The sequence below is a fragment of the Leuciscus leuciscus genome (genome assembly GCF_965113295.1).
Source record: "Leuciscus leuciscus genome assembly, chromosome: 9".
NCBI lineage: Eukaryota > Metazoa > Chordata > Actinopteri > Cypriniformes > Leuciscidae > Leuciscus > Leuciscus leuciscus.
Window position 1 is genome coordinate 10516764 of NC_138733.1, and position 25107 is coordinate 10541870.

Sequence of the window (25107 nt, forward strand, 5' to 3'; positions counted from 1 at the left end):
AAGCTGCGGGAGGAACAGAGTATGTAGGTTAGGCTACAGTATATCTTGCTTGCAGACATTTTTTTATATTAACAAATAAGCAACACTCTCTTCTGTTCATCATGTGATAATACAGTATACACAGATTTTGTTCATAGCATACAGAATTGAACTTATGTAAAGTAAAGGCACTACAGCATGAGTGTATAAAAAGTGTACACACATAATAAATTAAGCAATGATATTTAACATCACTTTGTAGATACGTACTGCATTTACCATTTACACAACAGCATGCACTTTGTTAAATCGCCCTGCAAAAACATAATGTGATTAATAAAAGTAACATTAATGCATTGCATACATGTGCAGAGCTGTAGAGGTAAAATATATAATTCAACACAGACTGCATTGTTAATCATGAATTACTTTTAAATGTTATTTGTCACATTAAAAGTTTCTCAATTGAGTCTGTAAAAAAAAAAAAAAAAAAAAAAACGTAAACCTTTATTTAAAAATAATGCAACAACGCCCCCTCCTGTCTATAATGAGTCATTAAAAGCCTAACTGCGTTGTGTAGCCAGTTCATCTGACAAACAAACCATTAAAAATGAACGTAAATATTCAAATCCAAAGTAAGGATTATAAGGAATAATAATTGCAATAGTTTATGTGATTTGGCACTGACTGTGGTGGAGCAGCTAAGTAAGTTTTGTTATGTGAATAATTTAAAACAATTCTGTGATACAAGCCTCTTTAAAAACAATCTAAATTGATTTCCTAAACCTAAATCATACATTTTTAGAATTTAATTTTTTAGTTATTTAGTTTGTTATACCTTATGTTCCTTTGTAAAACACTCATATGTAGCTATTACTAAAAGCACTCCTGCAGAACCGCTGCAAAGTTTATTCCACTGTTGTTTTGACTTGGTCAGAGCCATGGAGAGAGAGAGTTGCGACACTCTTTGATGTCGCCGCTATGGCTGTCACGTGGTTCATGTAAGCCCCAATAGTTCCAAAACGTACGCTGGCTGTCATGTTCTTCTATGGGACAGACAGCAGCGATTGCATTATTGAACGGTAAATATAAAATAAAACACACACCCAAGTACTTTTTCAGCTGTTATTGCATTATTGCATTTTGTTAATGTCAGTTTTGCATTTGGAGATAAGTTTTAAGCTATATTTTTGGAGGGAAAAGCTTAGTGTTCATGTTCGCATGGGTAGTAGCACTGGCTTTAGCGGCTCTAACTTAACTTTTCCATATCATTCATCTGATGATGGACGTCTCATGATATTTATTTTAGCACAACTGGGCTGTATTAGGCTATTGATTCCCGTGATTTTGCTTATAAATTTAGATTCAGCACCTTTGTGATCACGCAAAGAGGTCTGCCGTGGCGGTCCGTTCAGAATTCGCTTAGAAGCTAGCTCACTTCTTCTGATGAAAGTGGCCACCCCCAGGACCACAACGTGAAACATGATCATGTTAAGACTAAGAATATTATTTTAAGATTAAGCCATACACATTATCAAAACTATAACAGATTAAAAACGAATTTAAGCATGGCTGATACAAATGAAGGTTTTCAAATAAAATATTTTTTATTAAACAATAACAGACAACAAAAATGTGTGCTTGTGTGTGTGAACAAGAAAAACAAAAACCAGGGGCAGGTGATCCATGAAACAGACAGGACTGGTGATGGCCATAACAATCCTAAAGGTCCAGCATTGTTCTCACAAGCCGCTTCACTCAAGACAATAATAACATAATGAAAAGTTAGTATATCCCAAAAAATTAAATTAAATAAAAGTTGCTATAAAGGTGGTAGCGATTCATTACCGAACTCTTAGCTGACGAAGTCGCGCTAGCTAACTAACGTTAGCTAGCAGGCAGTGCTTGAAAATTGGTTGAAACAACCAACATAAAATATAAATAATTACGCTGTGCATGTACAAATGAAGACCAGTATAAGCATCGCAAAGGGCCTCTGATACAATATAGACAGTTGACAATTCAAAAGAGGTCGACATTTCGGCAACTTAACTCTGGAACAACTCGACGCGCAGCAATGTAAGTGAATGGTGTCCAACGCCCACATGACAGTGTTTGGAACTATTCCGATCTTCATATCCCGGAAGTAGGCGGTTAAAAGCGCCGCCATTATTTACAACGGAGGTCTATGGGAGTGTCGCAACTCTCTCTCTCTATGACTCTGGACTTGGTCACATTCAATCAAAAGTGAAAGTGTATCTTTGTTGGGAGCCATTCTAAGTGTCTCAGCCATTTTACAGCAAAAAAGTTCTGCGCCAGATTGAGGATAGAATAAAGGGTGAGTATCAAAGCTAATCCTTAGTCGCAACAGCACGCGTGAAGATAGTATGTTGGTACATTAATGGTAAACTGTTGTGAGCCTCCACCGTACAAAATCGAGCGCGGTTGCAGCTCTTGGTCGACGGTAATCTTGTACCTAGCAGTGACCAGTTATGGAATTATACTTGCACGTAATCTTAGTTTATTTTAACTTTGGGTTTTTGAGTTTAAATGTTTATTAGCATACATCATTCCCACACACTACATTTTGTGTAGTGTGGATTACTTGTGTAGGTCTAGCCTGTTAATTTCTTATTTTTTCGTGCTATTTTTTTCTAAATAAAAAAAATGACCTTTTACTTATTAGTTATTACATATAACTGAAAATAATCGTGGTAGCACGTAACTATATTTATATCAGCAACTCATTAATACTGTCCAATTCGCAACTTTAACAGTCAGAGAACAACCATTACTACAGCGCCACGCCAGTCTCATGCCGGAATTATCAAGACTTTTAAAAAAACGATTCAACTGAAAAGAATATATTTACGATATAAGATGCAACTATAATACACACACACACACACACACACACACACACACACACACACACACACACACACACACACACAACACACACACACACACACACATATATATATATATATATATATATATATATATATATATATATATATATATATAATATATATATAGCCTATATACATAAAATCATAAAAGATAAGAATTATGCTGTGTCCTAATAACAAAAGACAATATACTACAATAGACAAATGTTATTAGGTTTTTTTAAAGTTAAAATTATAGTTTATTATCCATTTGTTTTATGTCATAAATTATTAACAATATAAAATGAACACAGCTTAGCATTTGAACATTTGATTGAATTTAAAAATCTTTTTTTATATATACTTGACCATTTCACAACTTTTTTTTATTTTTTTATTTTTTTTGTCATAGAACATGCACAAAACAATTCTATACTGGACTGAAAAAATAGATTCATTTAAAAAAAAAATTCTTTTTTTTCTTAAATCGCAGAAGCATCACACTATAGCTGTATCTGCTACAAATAAATAAATAAATAAAAGTAATGAAATAAAATACAAAATCAAACCAAAGAAAATAAATAAATAAATAAAAATCAAACCAAAGAAGATTTGTGTGTTTTCGGTCAATATGTTTCTTTATATTTTTTTATTCATGAGGATACCGCACATTGGGCATTTCTGTTTAATAACAGGCCGTGCACGAACCCTGCCTGGCATGTTATGTACAGTGCTGGTGGCTGATGGGGTCCCAGTAGTCACTGGCATGGTCGCGACCCCTGGGACGGTAAATGTTGCACTAGAGGTTGATGGCATTCTGCACGATGAGGGACGCTGCTTCCATTTGCAAACTTCTAAATTATTTTGAAAATCATCTCTCTGTAAAACTGTGGCTGTGCAGTAGAGACAGTGGAAATGTAATGTTGGTCTGCAGCCCAATCCACATCTGTGAGATGTGAAATATAAAGAAAAAATAAATAGTAAACAGTTCCTGGAGGTCCAGAGAGCTACTCCAACCCTACTCAAACAATCCCTGTTGTGTGTTTGAATGTTTAATGGGATGCTTTCAAAGATATGAAATATTATTATAACAAACAGACAAATATATAATTGTTTGTGTTTTACTAACTTAAGTGTTTGTGTCCATTGTTTGTCTAAACTTTTAACTTCGATGAAGATGAATTGACATTTCAATTCATCAAATCATGCAGAAAAGCAACTAATTCCAAAGGGAATACTATTAACAAGTAGCACACGGCCCAAAAAAATTTTTAAATGAGAAAAAATAAATAAAGACTTAATTATTTGTTCTTATTTTATTACTGACTGCTTATCTTAATGTTTTAAATTTACATAGGCTAGTAGTTTTTGGTGTATCAAAATTGGAATTGAGAATTGTGATATTTCACTGGTATCTAAACATTTGAACTGCTGACCCAATCCTCAGCACTGAGCCCTGCTGAAGCAGCTCTAAATATGCGCTGTGCTAATAAATGAAAGATAAAATATGATATAGAAATAGAATGAACAGTGAAAGTCACAGAAGCTCATACAATACATTTCAACAGGCTTAATTAAGCTTGAAAATAACTGAAGAGAAATATATATTTGCTAAACAAATTAATCCAACTAATATGATTCAAATTATTTTGATTTCTCCACCCAATAAATTTAAAAATTACAATGCAATGAAAATACAGGAATCAGCATTGGCAAGTACCAAAAATATCCTACATCGTCCTCATTATGGAAAAAGTGGTATCAGTGCATCTCAATAGTGTTTACGCAGAATTTTTTTTGTGATAAAAATGCCATTGTACATGGTTGGAGATATACAGTATATTGAAAACTGTCATATGATGCTTAAGCAGTGCTGTGTTAAAAAAGGAAGTTTGTAAATCCTGTTAAAATGATCACACACTCCATGTTTATATGGTCACGATCCAAACGGTAAAAGTGACACTGAAGCAGTGTCAAATGCAGCACTAAAAATATGTTGAATTATGTCATTATGCAAAAAGCTTTTGTAAAACAGAAAAAAAAACAAAAAAAAAACTGTGGCTATACCTCAAAAGTATTTAATTATATGTGTGTAAAATGATAAAACGTATGTAAAAAAAAAAAAAAAAAAAATATATATATATATATGTAAGGACCACCTATTGGCCCAATGACGGAGTCCAGCGGCCTGGGCGAAGGGGTACTGCGTGTATGTCTTTTCAGCGCTCCAGTGAAGTTCACTTAATTTATTAGAATTTAGTTTCAATATTACTTTAGCTCTATGCTTAATCTGACTCCAATTTCAAATGATAATCAAATTTAGATTGTGTTTCTGATTAGAAAATAATCATAAATATTGATTATGAATTCATTTAGATCTTTGATTATTCTGAGCATCTCATAATCTCAAATATTCGTTCATTAAGGACCTAGTGTCACTTTGAGACGTCACATCACGAATGTGCGCTCACGCTCACAAACTAGCTAGTCCTGAAATAGTCAGAGGGTGCAGTGCAAGTATTTTACCCTATGCAGCCGCTCACTGCAGACCCATAGGTGTAATGTTTTGTAATAGTTGCAGCGTACAACATGCTAAGTCAGGGATAGTCAGAAATCGGAAGGTCTCCTTAATGATGTGCCCCATGCTCCATTCATAGTGCCTTCGGTTTGATCTATCCTGGACAGAGATTTGCGGAAACACCAGACTACACTTTAATCTACTAGTAATAATGATTTCTGAAAAATGCAGAATAAATCAAGATGTAACATTTATTTGTCAGGTAAAATGTATCATGCCAATTACACAAGTGATTAAAAGCCAATTCAGAAATAATAAATACATGACATCAATTTCTCAAAGATGAGTCTAAAAGTAAGCAATGCATTCCTGACAGAGACACACAGTGGTGTGTGAGTGTGCTCTAACAGGAAAACACTGAAACAGCTCTGTATGGGGGATGATCCTGGTAAAGGGTCCCAAAGACTGCTCTGTCTCCTACCCTTAAATACCCAGACCAGAACAAAAGGGTTATACCAATATTTTTTAGAGTTGTTTTGGGTCTATTCCTGTTCCCCTGGGGGTAACACCTGGTTTCGGGGGAGAGGGGAGATATCTTGAAGAGACATCACCCAAAGAAGAGAACAGAATTCTCCCAAGATTTCAATCTTTCTCATTATACTAATGACTGCAATGAAATTAAGACCATTTTACCAATCACACTGAGACATTTAAAATGATACCAAACATGAAAAGGAAAAACAATAGATTCACAAGATACATCATATGTGATATATAGACAATCTCAGTGAACTTTTAGTGACTTGAGGAGAGAGAGGGGGGATGCATATACCGTATAAACAAGGAGATACGTTTGGACAGGACAATGTCCCGTGCTCTCGATCTTCTGTCCAGGGTGCGTTTTATTTCTTTATTGCAGGGTGAGTTTTGTCTTAGCAGGAAAATGAGTTATACATATATATATAATGAAATTCATGTTTTGTGTTTCTGTTCTAAAAAGGAGAAGGACAACAGGAACATTTGCATGCTATTGGATATTACTGTAGCAGAAAGAACAAAACTAGAAACAAACAAATTAAAGATCAAACAGATCAAATTAAACTCACAGGCAAGATGAAGAGGAGAAGAGGAAGCATGGAAAGATTACCTCCTTTCAGTAAGTAATGAGTAATTCATGTTATAATTTATCCAGCTATTCATCCATCTATACATTAAAATGTTTGTCATACATCTCATTTACAGTGTCTGGAGGAGAACAAAGAAATGAGAAGGAGGGGTGGGGAACATCAACAGCAGTAGGAGGACTAGGAGCAGCAGGAGTAACAGCATTCATAGCAGCAAGATTAGCAGGACCAGTAGCAGGATTAGGAGCAGCAGCAATGGCAGCAAGAGTAGCAGGACCAGCAGCAGGAATCGGAGCTTTAGTAATATTAGCAGGAAGGGCAAGTCAGTATTTAAATAAAGTATATACAATAGAACCCTCAAAAAAAGATTAGATTTTTTTATTTTTGCTGTTTTATCAGTCAATGAAAATGATCTAAGGAAAAAAATCTGCATTACAGCGGAGAATTCAAATGTCACAAATGTAAAGACTTTTTCAGCGCTGCTCATTAACCTCTGACTGTTCAGCAAAACAAAATGTTATTTGCAATTTCCCCACATTGCGGACAGAACTATAGTTTGACTACTCACACATGGAAAATATGACTATAACATTGTTGTGTATGTAATAACATGCACATGAGAACGGTTTCAGCGTGGAATGCCGTGATGAGTTTAACACTCGCAACGGGGATCACAGCACATATCCGAACCAGAGGAAGTGTGACAGACTGGAACATGTATTCTATGAATTCATTTAAAGCATCTACATTTACGTTAATGTGTATAAAATGTGTATAAAATGTGTGGACAAACATGCATTTTTTTGTGTGATGTGTGATCAATTAGATTGACACAATAAGGTGTGCAATCGATTACTTGTGTTTTGTCGAGCACTAGGGGGATTGATTAATGAAAACAGCCAAACAGGAAGAAGATTAATCTGTGATCTTCCTCCTCCTTTTCAGGTATAAAGTTCAATTATCTGTTCATATTGTGTAAAATGTAGTGTTACGTCCTGGGACGTATTTTAATGATCTATGTGACTTGTGTTGTGTTTGTTTTCTTTTGTTTTTGTCTTTCCCCATGTCCAGAGAACTTTATTGTGTTCTGTTGCTGACAAGTGCTAATCATTGGTTCAATTGGGAATTTAGTTGAAGATTTACACCTTTGTTCAGAATTTAAGATTTCCTTTTAAGGAAACTTGTAAGGAGGTGGGTGCCATTTTGTTTGAAACTTCTTTTCTCCTGGTTATGTGTAGTCAGTGAGATAGGTGTGAGAATTAAGAAATTAGAAAATAGTTTATCATATCATATCATTAATGTGAACAATTAGCATACAACACTATACATACACTGTAAAAAAAAATTACATCCCCAAGTCAAAACATTTCTAGTGACTGATAACATCTAAATTTTTCAATTAGTCTGACATATTATTTCTCATTGAGCCAATGTTTACAGACTATTGCAACAAGAATTGCACTTGGGCCAATTTAAAAATTTAGATGGGACCAGTCACTAGAAAATTTTGACTTGGAGAGGTTAGAATTTTTTTACAGTGTATCTGGTATCATTTGGAATGTCTCAGTGTGACTGACGGACGTCGCTCAAATGCCTCTGGGCGCAATTGGATAGACCTAAAACCAATCAGAGCGATCGTCATCGTGTAAAGCCCGCCCCAACGTTTCTGATTGCTGCCGCGATTTCGACAGATTAGAAATGGGCTTGAATGAGCTCTTTGCCAGAGTACTTGCAGAGCAAATCTAAATTTGCCGGAAGTTTTCTGTGTTTTCCCAGGCTAAAGAAATGGCAGTACAAGCGGAAACCAGGGATAACGCGTATATTACGTCATTGACAGGCGATAAGTGACAAGAGAAGGGCACTATTTATACTATTTATATTATAATAATAATATGTTTATTTTTTATAGCGCCTTTCAAGAACCCAAGGTCGCTTCACAAAATAATACAAACAGTTGACAGACAAAGAGACAAGCAATCTGCTTATTATAACAATCAGACAAGCAGAAAAGCAGATGGAGACAACCAATAACTATAACTAAATTAACATGGGAAGTTATATAATCAAAGAAAACATCAATTTCAATAAAGTAAGCATGTAACATAAAAAATTAAAAAGTGGAAGACATAGAAATAAAGAAGAAAATAATTATTTACTGAGCATGGTGAATATATGAGTTTTAAGTTGAGATTCAAAGGGATACTCCACTTTTTTTGGAAATAGGCTCATTTTACAACTCCCCCAGAGTTAAACAGTTGAGTCTTACCGTTTTCGAATCCATTCAGCCGATCTCCGGGTCTGGCGGTACCACTTTTAGCATAGCTTAGCATAGATCATTGAATCGGACAAGACCATTAGCATCTCTCTCAAAAAAATGACCAAAGAGTTTCGATATTTTTCCTATTTAAAACTTGACTCTTCTGTAGTTACATCGTGTACTAAGACCGAGGGAAAATGAAAAGTTGCGATTTTCTTGGCTGATATGGCTAGGAACTATACTCTCATTCCTGCGTAAGCGTAATGATATGACACAGCACCTGAAAATAGTCCCCAGCTCGGTAACTTCCAACGTGACCGGGACTAAGTTTGTCTAACCTATTAGACCTATTTTCAGGCGCTGCGACATTTCAGGCAACTTTACATTTTCCGTCGGTAAATGTAATACACTTTTCGCAGTTTGAACATTCTTGTCTCCATTTGTATAATTTCAAGATCTGAGGTGAATTATCCATTGTTGCTTTTACAGCTACAAAGCTGGAGCACTAAATGATATTCAAAGTCACATTACACGCTTTTAACATTAAATAAAGCACATAAACAGTACCTAAGATTAACATTGCCACACTTTGTGTTTGTTGTTCCAGCGGCGATGTCGCAGAAAAATAGAAACCATTTCTAAAATAGATGTCATCTATGTCTTTCTTTCTTGGCAACCAATGGTTTGAAGGTTCAAATGTCAGTCTCAATGCAGCTTGAAAGCAGTGGCGGCTGCTGGTCTTTCAAAGAGGGGAAGCTCATTTTCGGCCTACATCATAAAACTTGTCCATTTATTTATACGTAAATTCTACGTTCCTTTTCAAGAAAATGCTCTGTGACCCTGTTGTACCAACTAGGAGTCTTTTCCAGTGACTTGACCAGTGTCCTCTCAGGCTCTCAATGGCCAGCAGAGTTAAATATAATTTTATAATAAAGTATAATAATACTACTACTAATATTTGTAATTGTTTTAATAATATTTTTTTAATTATTACTAATAATAATATAAAAATATATAATAAGTAATAATATAATAAAGGTATAAGTGTAGAATTGTGTGAAATGTATTATGAAAATTATAGCAATTTCGACAAGCAAATACCAAGAAATAGGTTTCAGCAGTTTGTCTTTCAACTACATTTGAAAAATCTGTGATGGGACTGAGCTCGAATAGCTTCAGCATCAACGACTTTTTATTGTATGAAATCTATAGGCTAAAACAGATACACAGAAGAAAGGCTAAAACAATACTACTTAACCCTAAGCATGCTCACACACATTGTTGTAGATACAGATGTTTGAAATAAAAGATGGTAACAAAATGTTTATTCCAAATCTCCTCTGTATAACATTTTCAGGGTTCACAATAACTGTGGCACAATTGTCATGTTATAATAGTGATTTTATGTCTAAATATGAATGCAAAAGCAAAACTTGAGAAAAGAACTTTATTAGTAAGAAGAATTACAATTATAATCGTTGGTTTGCACAGTAATCTAAAAAAAAAAAGCAATTTTTCCACAGCAACATCATTAAGCAAGCTTAAACACACACAAAAAAACATTATATAAAAAAAAAAACGTTGGATTATGTATTGGGAAAATATATGTTAATGGTCTATATAAGCATTACACATTTCTTTGCAAACTGATTATATAAAACTATATTACCAGTGCATCATAATAAAAAAAATAATAAAAAAAACATTTATCAAACAATGCTGGAAACTGATTTTTTTTTATTTTATTTTTTTTATTCTGCAGGTGTCTCTAGTGGACGACAGTAACATTACAGCCTTAATATTTCAGTTGAAATGAGTGATCATTTAGAATTTACTGTGAGCTTTCTAAACATCAGAAATCCACAAAACCTGGCATTGTTTTTTTCAAAATGACCTGTTCTCCATATGTACACAGTTTTGTGAAGTTTCTACTTTGTGCACAATATGCACACATTTTCTTCTTTCTCGTAATCTTTGATGATTGTTGTTTTGATGTTACATTACTCACAATGGGTCATGCCAGATAACTATAAAAAAGTTAATTAACTTTTTGCCATGCCAAGATTATGCATGTCAAGTTTTAACTTTATAACAAATCGGACAAACAGCCTACGAGAAGTTTGAAAAAGATGTTTCAAATAAATTCAAATATTTAATGAACAATTTGATTGACAGCAGTATTTCTTGAGGCAAAGTGGTTCAGAATGAGGAGATTTAACCTTCAAACCTTTTGGCATCCCGTCGTGAGCGTGAATCACAGATCGAAATTCTTGCCATGAAAATTTTTTTGCCATGAGGATCTAGATGTCATTCTAGGTGTCAACATGTCAAGTTTCGAAGTGAATCAGACAAACGGCGTCGAAAAAGTAAAATTTTCTGAAAATTAAAAAATGTCAGAAAAATTGAAATGGTGGAATTGAAATCTGAGATATGTTTTGTTCGTTGAGCCGAAGATTCCAATGATATCACTAAATTGAGACCTACCATCTGGGCCAGGTTTCAAGTATCTAGAGGCCTTACGGTTTTGCACAATCAGTTTTGCGGTGGAAGAATAAAAATAAAAATCTTAACAATTACATCAGGGTTTCCGCATATTGTGCTTGAACCCCTAAAAATAAAGCTTTTCTGCAATCGACAAAGTCAAATCTTCCAACAAACAATTGTTTTGAAACCGCAGAGGTACATCAGAATAACACTGTAACATTTTTCAAAGCGTAACCACAACACACTTATACAGCAAGTGCTAGCGAAAGGTTCAGATCAAGTCCCAGAGAATGCATGGACTGATGAAATGTATACTTAAATGCAATGAAATTCGCATTGGATATAAGGATTTGCCAAAGGCAAAAAATGTAATCAAACACCTTCAATATCAGCTGAAATGATCTCACATACTTAAAATTCAGGAAAACAATGCATATAGTTGATCATCTGATGACCAAAGTGAGAGGAAAAAAAAGGGAGCATGGATACCTGAGATACCTAATTATTAATTTTCCTGTTTCCTGTGGCACAAAAAGAAACACTTTTTTTTTTTTTTTATGTGACAGATTAAATCCTTGAGCATAATTCTTGCATACATATGCCAGGTTATTACTGCTTTGGACAATGCCTTCCTTTAGACAGTTCCATTGCATCCTGCAATAAGACAGAAGTTGTTATAGCCATGAGAACATTTGTGACATTTTAAGCAAATCTTGATCTAGTTGTAGTCTCAAACTACTTATAGGATTGTGTGCTATATATTTTATGAATATTTTACAATTAACCTTACATATAAATATACTGTATAATCAATCACATTTACATTGTACTTTGACTCAAAACTCATACAGTCATTGTACCAAACATCTTTTTTGAGCATCTCTGTTGAAACTGGTGATGACCAAACTACAGCAAGAAAAGTTCACTTTTGTGCAGTGTTGCCACAAATGGACCACTGCTGTGGTATATAAATATATAACAATTGCACATAATGTAATATGTTATCAATAAAATGTTAATGTAATTTCTCAAAACAAAATCTTTTTTTATTTTTTATTTTATCCACATAAATAGGCTATTGTACAAGAAAGGTATTACATTATAAACACTAGCAATTTGTAATAATGGATAAATAAATTAATGTTTACAATAATTCTTTTCTGAAAAAATAAATATAATATAAAGAAACCCCATTGCTTGACTTGCTACTCTCTGCTGACTCAGACGACGACATCTTTTCTTTTATCCTAGGTCGGCCACCGTAGCTTCTCCTTCGAGTTTGCAAATTGAGAGATAAGCCGTGAGTGACTGGCTGTTTGCAATTCGCAAATCTCACCACTAGATGCCGCTAAAAAATACACACTGCACCTTTAATCTAATTAGAGTAAGTTTCTCTGCACACCTTGTTATCAGACTGAGGAGCCAAATTTCACCTGAGCTTGTGGATATTGTTTTTCTCAACATGAACATGGGAAACGATATGAACACGATAACCATATGCCAGCTCAAGTGTAGGCTGTATATACATTCTGTACGATAAATGGCGCAGTCTACGTAGCTTTTTTTCTCGCTCTGCTAGAGCTTAAATGCTTTGGAATTGTAATTTTTTTGTTTACACAAATTGTTTAATGTTTTCAAACTCAAACCTCAAGATATAAAATAATGAAATGATATATAATGATATAATGAAAACTCTGTCATTTACTCACCCTCATGTTGTTCCAAACCTGTATGAGTTTCTTTTTTTCTGCTGAACTAAAAATATATTTTGAAGAATGTTGGTAACCAGACAGTTGACGGTAGCCATTGATTCCAAAAATAAAAAAATACTATGGAAGTCAATGGCTACCATTCAACTGTCTGGTTACCAACATTCTTCAAAATATATTTTTAGTTCAGCAGAAAAAAAGAAACTCATACAGGTTTGGAACAACATTGGGGTGAGTAAATGATGACAGAATTTTAATTTGGGGGTGAACTAACCCTTTGAATAAACAAATAATCAAATATAAAAAAGAAATGATGAGCCCAAATATTCAAATACAATATTTTTGAAAAATGCACATCCCCAGTAAATACAGAGGATTTATGAAAGGAATGATAGGAAAAGATGTGTATGGAGTAGGGGTGGCACGGTACATGAAAAAACATCCAAACCGTTCGGTTCGCTTGTCTCGGTTCGGTGCGTGTGTGCGTCGCGCGGTTCGCACGGTTCGACGCATGCGCAATGTAGCCTTGTGCCCGTGCTACTGCTAATACAATGCTAAATCATAAATCAGACAAATGTAGAATAACATTACAATGTCCAGCAATCGATTTAAATAGTACACTGGGTTTACTTAGACATTTAATGAGATCAACTCCACTAGGCTATATGTTGTTTTTTTCACGTGAATAAATAGGCTACATAGATCGACTGTTCCACGTACCGGTATGTACTTTAATGGTCCAGTGGCAGAACTTGCCAAGCGTGTCAAAGGTTCTGAGTTCTAATCTGCACTCGTATATATTTTTCTTTTTCATCAAAACCGATTATGTTTATCAGCGGTTGTATATCAAGCAGGGACAGATTTGTATGAATTTTGTTTTGTGATTTCATCGGAACGAATAGAGTAGCCTAGAGTCTCCTCAACGGACTGAAGCGCGCGTCTGAGTGAAGAATGTGCGGCCGCTGCGGTGTGTGCGCGAGCCACGAGAACACTGTATCAGCGCCACTGATCGCAACGGCAACGAGCACTTTGATCACTTGATTAAAAAAAACACATTTCAGCGCTAGATTGCTTCTTATTTAACAAACGAACGAAACGAATACTTTGCTAGTTAACTGGAAATGTTTTATTTATTTGTATTGGTACATCCGTGCTGGGACATAATATCAACCCTGGCAAAAAGTGGTGACAAATAACTGTCCGACACAGCCCACGGGAAATGAGAAGCTGCGTTTTGCAAACACACCCCATTTATGAAATAAATAAATTAATAATTAGATAATTCAGCTATATATCATATGCTGAAGTAAATTTTTGGAGTGTTAAAGATTAAAAGAAAAAACAACAACAAGAACCGTACAGAACCGAAAACCGTGACCCTAAAACCGTGATACGAACCGAACCGTGGGTTTTGTGAACCGTGCCACCCCTAGTATGGAGAATAAGCATTATCTGTAGAATATCCTATCATCCGTGAAACATGGTGGATGCAGTGTTATGGCATGGGCATTATTGATTGGGGTTGGAGCTAAACTCTGCCTGATAGCTCTCTAGGAGCTGGGTTGGCTACCCCATCTTAAATGGTTCATGTAATATATTTTTGTTAAACCCCTTAAATAATAAATACAAGAATATTTAAATCTAGTGCATTTAATATTCAAAAACTAAAATAAAAAGGCATCAATGTTTGTTGTGCCTTAAAAAGAATACAATTGTTTTGTTATAGAAACTATTACAATATGACAATGTTTTTGGTGAGTTCATAATTAGGGGTGTGACGAGATCTCGTGTTACGAGATCTCGCGAGATTAAAACGCGACGAGATTTCTCGTCGAGGTGAAACTTTGTCTCGTGAGTTGTTGTGAATGATGTCAGTGATGGAGGGTGAGGGTGAAATTAGTATTGAAGATGCCCCTGCCACTTTTAAATAATTTGTGTGCCGGGCCAATCACACACACACTCCGCGCGCACACACACACACACACGTGTCCCTCGCTCACTCACTCACTCGCGTGCACACACACGCTCAGATCGCGCACGCTGACGCACACTCACTGTTGCTCGCACTCTCACTCACTCTCGCTAGCACTCAACCCGTCGTGGAGGACCGTTAAAATTAAAAAACTTTCTGTCGTGATGTCCTGAAGCATCGCAGACGCGTAGGTTATCGCCCACTATGACACACTATACGAAATGAAACGATCGAATCTTGCGTCCCGACGCCCGTTGTCCGAATCTCCACGAAACGGATCGTGCCAAAATCGTGCTAAAATAGTGTAATCTGAACCAGGCAGGTAATAAACATTTGACCTATCACGCAAAGAACCTATTAAAGCACTAAGACATGGGAACAGTATAGCTAACATTCACATATCACAAGTCAAATCGGCATCGCAATATTAAACAATGTTACCGCACATCGCAGCTTTTCCTCATATCGTGCAGCCCTGCCCAAAGGTCTCAACTGCTGCCAGAAATCGTCGACATGCTTATATTCTTGAAAAAGACCATGACCATAATCTTAGGCTGTTCTGTGTAGTTAATGTATCTCTTTTTCATGCTTGAAGAAAAAAATTGTTTCTGTTTGAACTTGTAGTTTTGAGAGAGCAGTACTTTGATTATGGATACACACTTACTGTTTGCATTTAAAGTGTTATTTCAGTTATTTATATTTATTTTATTTATACTGTTTTATTTTTTTATGTTCGATTTGTGGAAAGGAGTTAGATTTCTCATGTGAAATCGTACAGGGGAGAAGCCATATGGTAGAGTTTATAGCAAAACATTTTGCAGTGTTTGCATGTCTTTTACTGCACAGAATTAATTCAAATAGAAGTAAAATAACATTCATTACAAGTTGATTTCAAAATGCACCTAAATCGTTTTGCATTTTGTGATTTTCAGTTGAACAAAAGACTATTTTCTAGAGGTCGACCGATATGGGTTTTTTCAGGCCGATGCCGATCTTTTGAAATCCGGGTCGGCCGATGGCCGATTAATGCTGCCGATTTATTTTGGCCAATTATGTGCTTGTTTTTAACCTCTATTTGAAAGATAAAATATAACACAAATAATTACTTAAGATAGACAAGATTTCTCAACAAAAATATTTATTGAACACTTGAACAATCTGCACTTGTTGTGACCTTGAGATATGTTTGGTAATTGTACCTGAATGAATTGAAAATGTATTTGCTACATTTCAGATTAATATATTTTTTTTCCTTAAAATTTTAATTAACAGTAACTTAAACACTTTGCAGTTTGAATGATGTCTTGTAAACAAAATGACGGAGTATGTTTTTATGTTTCCACTGTTCGATCGCATCCGCGCCTCACACACACACACACACACACACACACACACACACACACACACACACACACACACACACACACACACACACACACACGTATAAGTAAACACTTTGCGACTTTAAACACACGCGACTTTTCGATCGCGCCCGCGCCCCTCTCTCCCTCTCCCGAGTCTCCCTCTCCCTCTCTCTCTCACACACACACACACCATTTTCCAGCATTGCAATCTTTACGTCGCAGCCTGCTTCAGAGCTAAGGCGGAGCTACAGATTAGGTGTCCCCAAAGAACCCGCGTATCTAACAGTAGTTCCGCATTACATGAATTAATTTGCACGCGAGTTTTATTTATTTTTATACCATGTATTCTCCGTGTAAATTTATACACCGAACCGTGACGCCCATACCGTTTCGGTTCAATACGAATACATGTTCCACCCCTAGTCTACAGTGAAATAGTCACACATTACACTGTTTGGCCAGCATTTTAACCGTGTTTAATCCAGCTACTAGCTAACAGTATGCTAAAGTTAACTGCTGACTAGCGTCACGTTTCTAACGTCCGTTTTCAGAGCATCCAAGAGAAGCACAGGCATAACAGTAGCACCGAAATGAAGCACAGAAATACGCATTGATATTCGGTCCGGTAAATAACGGTCGTTAAGGCACCAGTGCCGTATTAGCACCGGGTCTGTCTGTAGCTACCCAACCCTAGCGACGACGCTAGCAAAGCAAAGCCAGTCCTTCACTAACCTATGGCCACTTTTTTATTACTTATTTCTCTGCATTGAGTGACAACCCTCTCAAATATAAGACACACAAAACATAACAAATAAAAGTATCAGATTCTCTATCTGTAATTGCAAAATTCTTGCTTACTTATTGTGACATGATAGCAACCCTTCTGCTGTGCTAATGCAACCTCAACTACGCTATCAATATCCAAAGTAGCCGAACGTCATGTCGCCTATTCATATTTTTTCTCGAAGTTGGCAGTAACATATCAAAAGGTTTTAATTAAATATAAAGGAGTTTTCTCCAAGGAACTTAGCTCCTTCCTTAGGCACTGGATGAGGTCTGCTTACTCTGCTGGAGAATGACTCTAGGCGCAGCGTGCATCGAACACGTGTTCCACAACAACAACACTAGGCTGCCCACAGATGCGCCCGCCTAATAATCGGCTTGATATACTGGATATTGGCCGATGCCGATTATGTTAAAAAATGCAAAAAATCGGCCGATTAATCGTCCGACCGATTAATCGTCCGACCGATTAATCGGTCGACCCCTACTATTTTCCATTCATATATTTCATCATTGAGGATTTCTTAAAAATTGTGTAAAAATCTCGTCTTGTCTCGTTCTCGTGAACCCAATCTCGTGTCTCATCTCGTCTCGTTGAGTAAGCGTCTCGTCACACCCCTATTCATAATGTAATACATTTCCCACAATTTAAAAATCATTATTAATTTGAGCTCCAATAACTAAAAAATTATTACATTACAAAACTAAAATTATTACTTTACAAACCTCTTATTCCATTATGTGCCATTATCATTGTTGCTTTGTTATTACATTATGGGCCCTATCTTGCACCCAGCGCAATTAACTTTGTACACCGACGCATGTATCATTCCTATTGCACCCGCGCACAGCGGACTTTTCCCTCCACAGACGCACGTCGGTAAACTAGCAAATGCATTTGCGCTCGAGGGGGCGGTTCAGCGCAAAGAGGAGGCGTGTTCCGGCGCAAACGTATTTTGCAGGTTTAGAAAACAATTCCGCCACTTACCAGGAAAAACCTAGTATAAAGTCAGTGGCGCGTTTCGCATGTTATTCATATGCTATTTTAAGGGCGCATGCTTGGCCATAATGTAGCGTGTGCACAACGCGCATACACTTTGATTCTCTCATCTACACAGAAGCAGCAGTTTTCATTTTTGCAAATCATACATTATTACAATAGATAGATAGTTTATTATAAAAGCATAAATCTAGCTTACACATTTACCCAAATTATCATACGTAGTGTTGTTTTTGGCGGCCTGTTTTAATTTTAGTTTCAGTCTTTGTGTCAAGCTGTTGTTTTAGTTTTTATTAGTTTTAGTCACGTTCATACTCTTTCTAGTCTAGTTTTAGTCGACGAAAACTGATGACATTTTAGTCTAGTTTTAGTCAAGGAAAATTGTATTTTAGTCTCTTTTTAGTAAAGCAATTCTATTTAATCCAGTCAATATAGTATTACAAAGGTTATCTTATTATATTTAGGGCTGTGACGGTGGCATTTTTTTTTACCACCGCGGTGGTAATGGACCAACTACCGTTGGTGGTTGGGGGGTTTGTTTAAAAAAAAAAAAAAACTTGTTTTATATTTCCACACAAAGACGTGTGATATAGCCTACCACTCTGCGCTTTTAGAGGGATGTGGGACACGAGCAGGAAAGAGACCATCAATCTCTTTTCTGATATCTTCATGTTTTCTACTTGATGTAAATTGGTCTGAAGAGCGAATTTTATCCTCCACAAGGGCGAGATATTTAGGCTATGTTTGAGATTGCGCTGCCAGAGAAAGTGAAACTTAAAAATCACCCGCGCGTGTGAAACGCGCTTTACAACTAAACTTGACGTGCCTTACCATGTCTCATAACAAGCACAAACTGTGTTAAAAAGAATTTGACATGCAAGTACAAATGTAGGCTATCTGTCCTTCAGCGTTTTTCTACTTTACCACAGTAAAGAATACGAATATAATAGATCTAATTAAAAGCAAACCAATGAAGAAACGTTTATAATCCCCTTAGAAAATGGGTGAGACGTGAGTGAAGATTTGGGAAAAGAAACAAGAGATTTCATGCCGGGATGAGTCACGATTTTTTAATATTCGATTAGTTTATTTAATCATAGAATATCGAATAGGTTGTGCGATTATTCTCTAAAATAAAATCATGTAACCAGAGGGTGATGCTGCCAATAACATACAGCTGTCGCAAAGAACCAGCAAAAGTAATGATTATGAATGTGTCAAATATATCAATGAGACATTTTAATGGAATAACTAATGGAATAATATTGTTAAACTCGCTGATAATCGGGTGACCAGATCGCAAACCAGAATTTAAAGCCGACAAAGCTATGGGTTCACGCACAACTCTCTCATTCGTTGTGACGTTATAACATTTCGTCTCGTCTCGTTTTGGTCAACGAAAATTAAGAGACATTTTAGCATAGGTTTTATTTTGTAAACCACATTTAGTCTCGTTTTTATTCGTCAACAATATTGCATTATACATTTATTTTAGTCATCGTCACATGACGTCTCGTCTCGTTTTCGTCAGGTGATAAAGGTTCGTTGACAACAATATTTCGTCATAATTTTGTCAAAGCAACACTAATCATACGCCTGTTTAACCGAAGTTAATTTGGGGGGGTTTCTCCATCCCCAATGCCACTTCTCTGTGTTTTACGGCCCTGACGAGAACGTCGGTCTCCTCGGCTGTGAACCGCTCCTGGCGTGCGCCTGGCAAATCCGCCGTTATAATAGCAAAACGCCATGGAACAAGCGTGCCTGCTCTTAAAGGGAATGTGAGATGATGCTCTGATTGGTTTATTTCACGTTACGCCCAAACCACACCTATGAATAATGAAGCTACTTCAGACCAACCTATTTTAGATTTGTGTCGGGCGCAAGAGTCATTTATCCCGCCGGTATAATAGCAACAGCGCCCAAGACCCGCCCACAAAGTTACTTGCGTTTCGCGCTTGATACTTGCGTTTCAGATCGTTAAAATAGGGCCCTATGAGTTGCTACACAACACTTAAAGCACATTACTTTAGAAAACATGATCAGCAGCTTTTTCTGCTGTTCCTGTACTGTTAACAGCTTACCTCCATTGAGTGCATGTCCATTGTCGTTTCCGGCTGGGAAATATAAAGAGGAATACAAAAAAAGAAATAAACACAGAAAGCTCATTAATAAGATATGTATCTTCCTACAGTATAGAGGCTTCTACTGACAACAGATATTTTATATATCTTAGCTACTTAAATTAACAGTGTTACAGAAAACACAATGTAACAGAAAACACTGCTTCCATTTATATTTTATATGGGGATAAATCTGGGATGGCAATGTTTTTTCTAAGGCTGTCAGTTGTCACTCCGTGCCATCCTGGTAGATCCATTAAAAAAAAAAAAATATATATATATATATATATATATATATATATTACAGGGCTACTTTATTTCACTTCAGAATTCTGAGCTTTCTGAGCTGTAGATAAACGAAAATTATTTCCGGACTATATATCTGTTCCGTCAGATTTTGCGCTGCAAAACATTCATGAGTCATGCAGCTGTTATCTTGTCCATGCTGGAAAATAATCATGACCACCCAAAATTAATTATATAAATAATTTGAATAGCACAGCCATTCAAAACCAGGGTCTACCATGTGCATGGTAAAACGATCACCGAAAATAATTTTGGGCGGGAATTAATGTAAACACAGATATTGGATACCAGTCCTGTCTAAAGTGAATGTAAACAGGCAGGCCAAAACATCGGATAATGGTCAAAAGATCAGATCTGTGCATTAAGACTTGCAGTGTAAATGCAGCCTAAGTTTGCTTAAGAGCATATTGTATGTAAGTCCACATGTCATACTAAAAAGAATCTATGCTTCTAACCACAGGTCAAGAGCTGTAGTTTCAACCACAAATCTATGTGATGCTGTTTGAGAATATTCATTGGAACTATGGTTTTGGGAAACACCAAATCGTTGAATTATGTTGCTATATTGCAACCATAGTTGGCTGACGATGCTTTTGGGAACCGCACCCAAGAATGTTCATCATTAGTAGCAGAAAACATTCCCTGTCAGAATATAGTCACTATGCATTTTAAACGGCAATCTGTTCAATTTGTGTCAGATGTTTTGGCCAATGCGCAGCCCATCAAAAACATTGGGGAATCCAGCAGTAGAAGCATCCACTACAGGACCTCTAGTGATACAATTTTTGAATGTGTGAACACCCCATAATACTTATCTAAAGGGAAATACTGATTTACTCCACTTCAGTCCTCTCTGAAAGCTTACCTGGGAGAAGATTTTGCTCTGTTCCATTAACATTAACCTCTCTTGGTTCTCTATTTACAGTCCTCTGATTTAAGAAACCTATAGAGGATTACAAATACAGTTATTATCTACATGCATTGCTGTCAGAGGCAGAGATAAACAAGTGAAGTCTGGTCAGCACAAATAATTAATATAGACTATTTCAAGATTTTGGTCCTGTCAGTTGAAAATATGAAAATTATTAAAAAGATTGTGCCCAGAATCTGTATTTATGTTGTAATACTCACCAATTATTTTAGTCTTGTAAAGGTAAAAGCCGAGCACTGCAACAAGAGCAACTGCAACTACAGCTCCAATCACAATTCCACTAACCAGGACAGGGCCTTCATTGCAGTCTTTGCATTTTCCATCTGCAAAAAATAAATAAAAATAATAATAAATGGACAAAGTTACTGTATGTAAAGTCTAAATGTCTACTACATAAAAAAAAAAAAAAATTCCATTGTTGATAAGAGTTATTTTAAGGTGTCATAAAACACTAAACTACATTTTCTGAGATTTTAAAAGGTTTTTATGTAGCACATTAATGGATGTTAACATTTTCGTCTGTAATTTTAATTGTAATAGAATCCTTATCTAGGCACTATTTTTGACTTTCAGGTTTAAAATCTTCATAGTGTCAATGTCATAGGTTGTGATATTTTCTCTCATTATGGTGTACTGATAAATATTCATGAGACATTTGTGCACTTATCCTCTGAAAGACACATTTATGGATCACAAGTGTTTGTTTTCACTTTGTAAGTGTTTCTATGTGGCATAATTTCTCTTTCATAGACATTCTGTGAGTGTAAAGGCCCTTTCACACCGGATGCGTAGCGAAAAAGCGAAACGAAAAAGCGAATAGTTTGTGTGTGAATAGTTCGCGTCAAAACCATTCACATCAGCCGTGACGCGAATTTGCGACGTCTGTGACGTTCAGAGAGCTTCAACATTCCAAAACTTTCGCGCCGACAGCTGAGAAAACATGGACACTTCATCATCATCATCCAGTGAAGACGAACTTTTCATTTTCTTTAAAAAACAGAAAAGAAGGTTTTGGGTGCAGCCAATCTTACAGAACAGAGAGTCTGAAGGGGAGTATGCTTATGTGCAGTCTTTTTGCGTCTTCAACTAAACACTGCGTTTTGTAATGTCACTACACATTACATGTAACACACGAAGTAAAGCAAGTTAAAATCATTCGACTAGAAACTGTAGATATCACACAAAGAATGTAGTATACCAAAAGCAGCCCTACATTTTGTTAAATGTTCAAAGTAAACACGGTCTCTGTCTCTATCTTTGACGATAATGTGTTAGCTTTCAAACCCAGATGTAGTTTAGCCTGCTAGCCTACACAGCACAGGACTATACAACGACTAAAACTATCACACAACATACTCACAGTCGTGATAACCGAGTTGGTTGGCAATGCTATGCCACACATTGTCTTTCAAATCGTTGTCCTTGTAGTATGTGATTGGCTGAAGCCTTTTCTGTCGCCGCAAAAGTAAAAAATAAAATCGACATCGAAGCGAATAAAATAAAATTTGTTTTTTCGCCGCAGCGCATTCGCGTTCGGTGTGGAAGCACTCATTACACAAACAGCTGATCAAAAAATAAAACCATTGACGCGAATTATTCGTGCGTCAAAATCGCGTCCAGTGTGAAAGGGCCTTAACAGTCGGTAAACACTGCAGGTGTCATAATGCTCACAAACACTGAGATGTAACTCTAATTTCACTAAGCTAATTGGTCACTAAAAACGTACACATCATGCTTTCAAGTTGTTTCAAGTAGGCACTTCCACCAGTGTTTCCTCAGAGAAAATGATTAAATACGTTCACTTTACCTACCCCATTTGACAATAATTGGTTCTTTGAGAGTTTTGTGCGACACAAAACAGTCATATTCTGCTTTTTCATCCTCCTTGATTTCCACACGCTTCCTCAACTGGAAGGTTCCATCATGGTTTGGTCTGATTCCTGTGGATTCAATCTCATTCTCAGGCAGGGATGTGCGATATTTTCTTATGGTCATCATCACATCTTTGGGGTAGAAACCAGTGGCCATACAGGTGAGTTTCAGCTTAGTTTTGTCTCTGGTACACTTTTTCGCAAACACTTGAACATCTGGAGGAGCTGCAGACACAGAAATCAGTTTATCAATCAGTTATATCTTTATGACAGCTGCAGATAATCAACAAATACTCTACATTTACTCACAGCCCTTTTTGAGCTCCTCTTCTCCATATTCTCTGAATTGTTTGAGCCAGTTCACACACTCTTTCTCCAGGTAGCCCTTGGTGTACTGGTTCAGGATTTGCACACCATCCCATTTCCTCTTGGTTGGAAGAGCTGCATCAACTGGGGCAATCCACTGAGACTCCTGATCATCAAAAGACAGGAAGTTATCGCCATCATAACTGTACTCATCAATGCCTTTGAAAAACGTAGTTTCCTCTCCCCTTTGATCAATTTCACACCCATGTCTCCACTGAAGAACATGAACATCTGAAAGGGACAGAAAACAAAATGTTTTTCAGATGATAATAACAATATAATATGAAAATGATATGCATATGCAGGTAAATATGTATCAATATTTCTCACCTGAATCATTGTCTCTCATACGGTCCATCAGAATTTTGACATTCACATTAAACCACTGTTCTTTGCTCTTTCTTGACTGGGTGCCTTTTTCCCAGTAATCCTCCTGCATTTTCTCTTTCATCCAGTGCTGTGTGGGAATCTTTCTCTTTTCCTTGCTATTGTAATAGTCAATCTGTCTGTCATCTAGAAGACCCATAGCTGTGAATTCATGGATGCCTGGCAGATCGACAGGTTTGGACAAGGCTGTGTAAATGTAGTACAGGGAGTGTCTCTCTGTAAACCAAATGAATAAAATAGACTGCATAAAACAAGTGTATGTGATCAAATTATTTTCTGAAGGAGAGAACAGATCAAATATGAGGTGAGTTAGGCACACGCAGAACAGTCTCAAAACATTTCAGTTACAGAAAAAACTAAACAGACTAGATCTTTTGTAATTTTAAAAAACCGACCTATACTTAGATGAAGGCCATTTAATAAAAATGTGTGCCTACTTGGATCTGAAATAGTTTCACTATTTTCAGGTTACTTTTTGGTATATCCAGATTGTATTCTGTTGAAAAATGTATTTAAGGCGGCTAATCCTGGTATCGATCATATGAACAGTAATATTATAACTAGACCGCTACCATTTTGATCGATGTCAAATTATGGAAAGTACGCTTTTTTTATTTGACAAAACTCGTAGCCTATACACTTCATTATATGGGCTAAGTATAGATACACTTTTAAATTCCATGTACTATGTGACATAAATTCGTAATCAAATTTCAATTATGTTGCTCCAATGCATTTTTTAGACCGGATGCGTAAAATGTTACTTTCACTTTCTCCAACAAACGCAGCAAAATGTAATCATTTAACGTTACCCGTTTGAACTGAAGACGAAGTCCCACAAAGACAGAAAAAGCAAAGCAGAGCAACACTTTTTGTCAGGACACCCGTTTCCATGATTTATAATCTTCTGCTTAGGCTATCTAAGTCCACTGATGTTTACTGTCGGTCTGAACTCAAGAACTTTCAACGACTGTAATAATCTGATTGTAGAAAATGGCGGTGATGGGCGATTTCTTTCTAACTGCGTCATGAAAGCTTCGAATCC

General features: G+C 36.3%; 2 protein-coding genes, 2 long non-coding RNA genes and 1 pseudogene across 7 annotated transcripts in view; 2 read left to right on the forward strand and 3 right to left on the reverse strand.

Moving 5' to 3' along the window:
- LOC309506215 (NACHT, LRR and PYD domains-containing protein 12-like) overlaps positions 1–25107 on the forward strand; it is a 239496-nt pseudogene that overhangs the window by 149564 nt on the left and 64825 nt on the right. The gene's annotated exons all lie outside the window — the stretch shown is intronic.
- The window catches only part of LOC309506453, a 191062-nt gene that overhangs the window by 77806 nt on the left and 88149 nt on the right, over positions 1–25107 (reverse strand). The window lies entirely within an intron of this gene.
- The window catches only part of LOC309506436 (NACHT, LRR and PYD domains-containing protein 3-like), a 271279-nt gene that overhangs the window by 52437 nt on the left and 193735 nt on the right, over positions 1–25107 (forward strand). The gene's annotated exons all lie outside the window — the stretch shown is intronic.
- On the reverse strand, positions 10078–25088 carry LOC309506322 (zinc-alpha-2-glycoprotein-like). Of its 2 annotated transcripts, XM_082180148.1 has the most exons (8): positions 24875–25048; positions 24006–24278; positions 23619–23906; positions 23250–23534; positions 21639–21761; positions 21373–21450; positions 20163–20195; positions 10203–11907 (listed from the first exon to the last, which is right to left on the reverse strand). In XM_082180148.1, exons 1-8 carry the CDS (start codon positions 24954–24956, stop codon positions 11888–11890), a joined length of 1182 nt encoding a protein of 393 aa, XP_082036274.1. In that variant the 5' UTR covers positions 24957–25048; the 3' UTR covers positions 10203–11887. The 2 variants fall into 2 exon arrangements, with proteins under 2 accessions (XP_082036275.1, XP_082036274.1); XM_082180149.1 differs by lacking the exon at positions 20163–20195 and having other exon boundaries at positions 10078–11907; positions 24875–25088.
- LOC309506549 lies at positions 12833–20156 on the reverse strand. Its single transcript, XR_014208859.1, has 2 exons — positions 16743–20156; positions 12833–16469 (listed from the first exon to the last, which is right to left on the reverse strand). It is a non-coding gene; the product is annotated as an uncharacterized lncRNA (long non-coding RNA).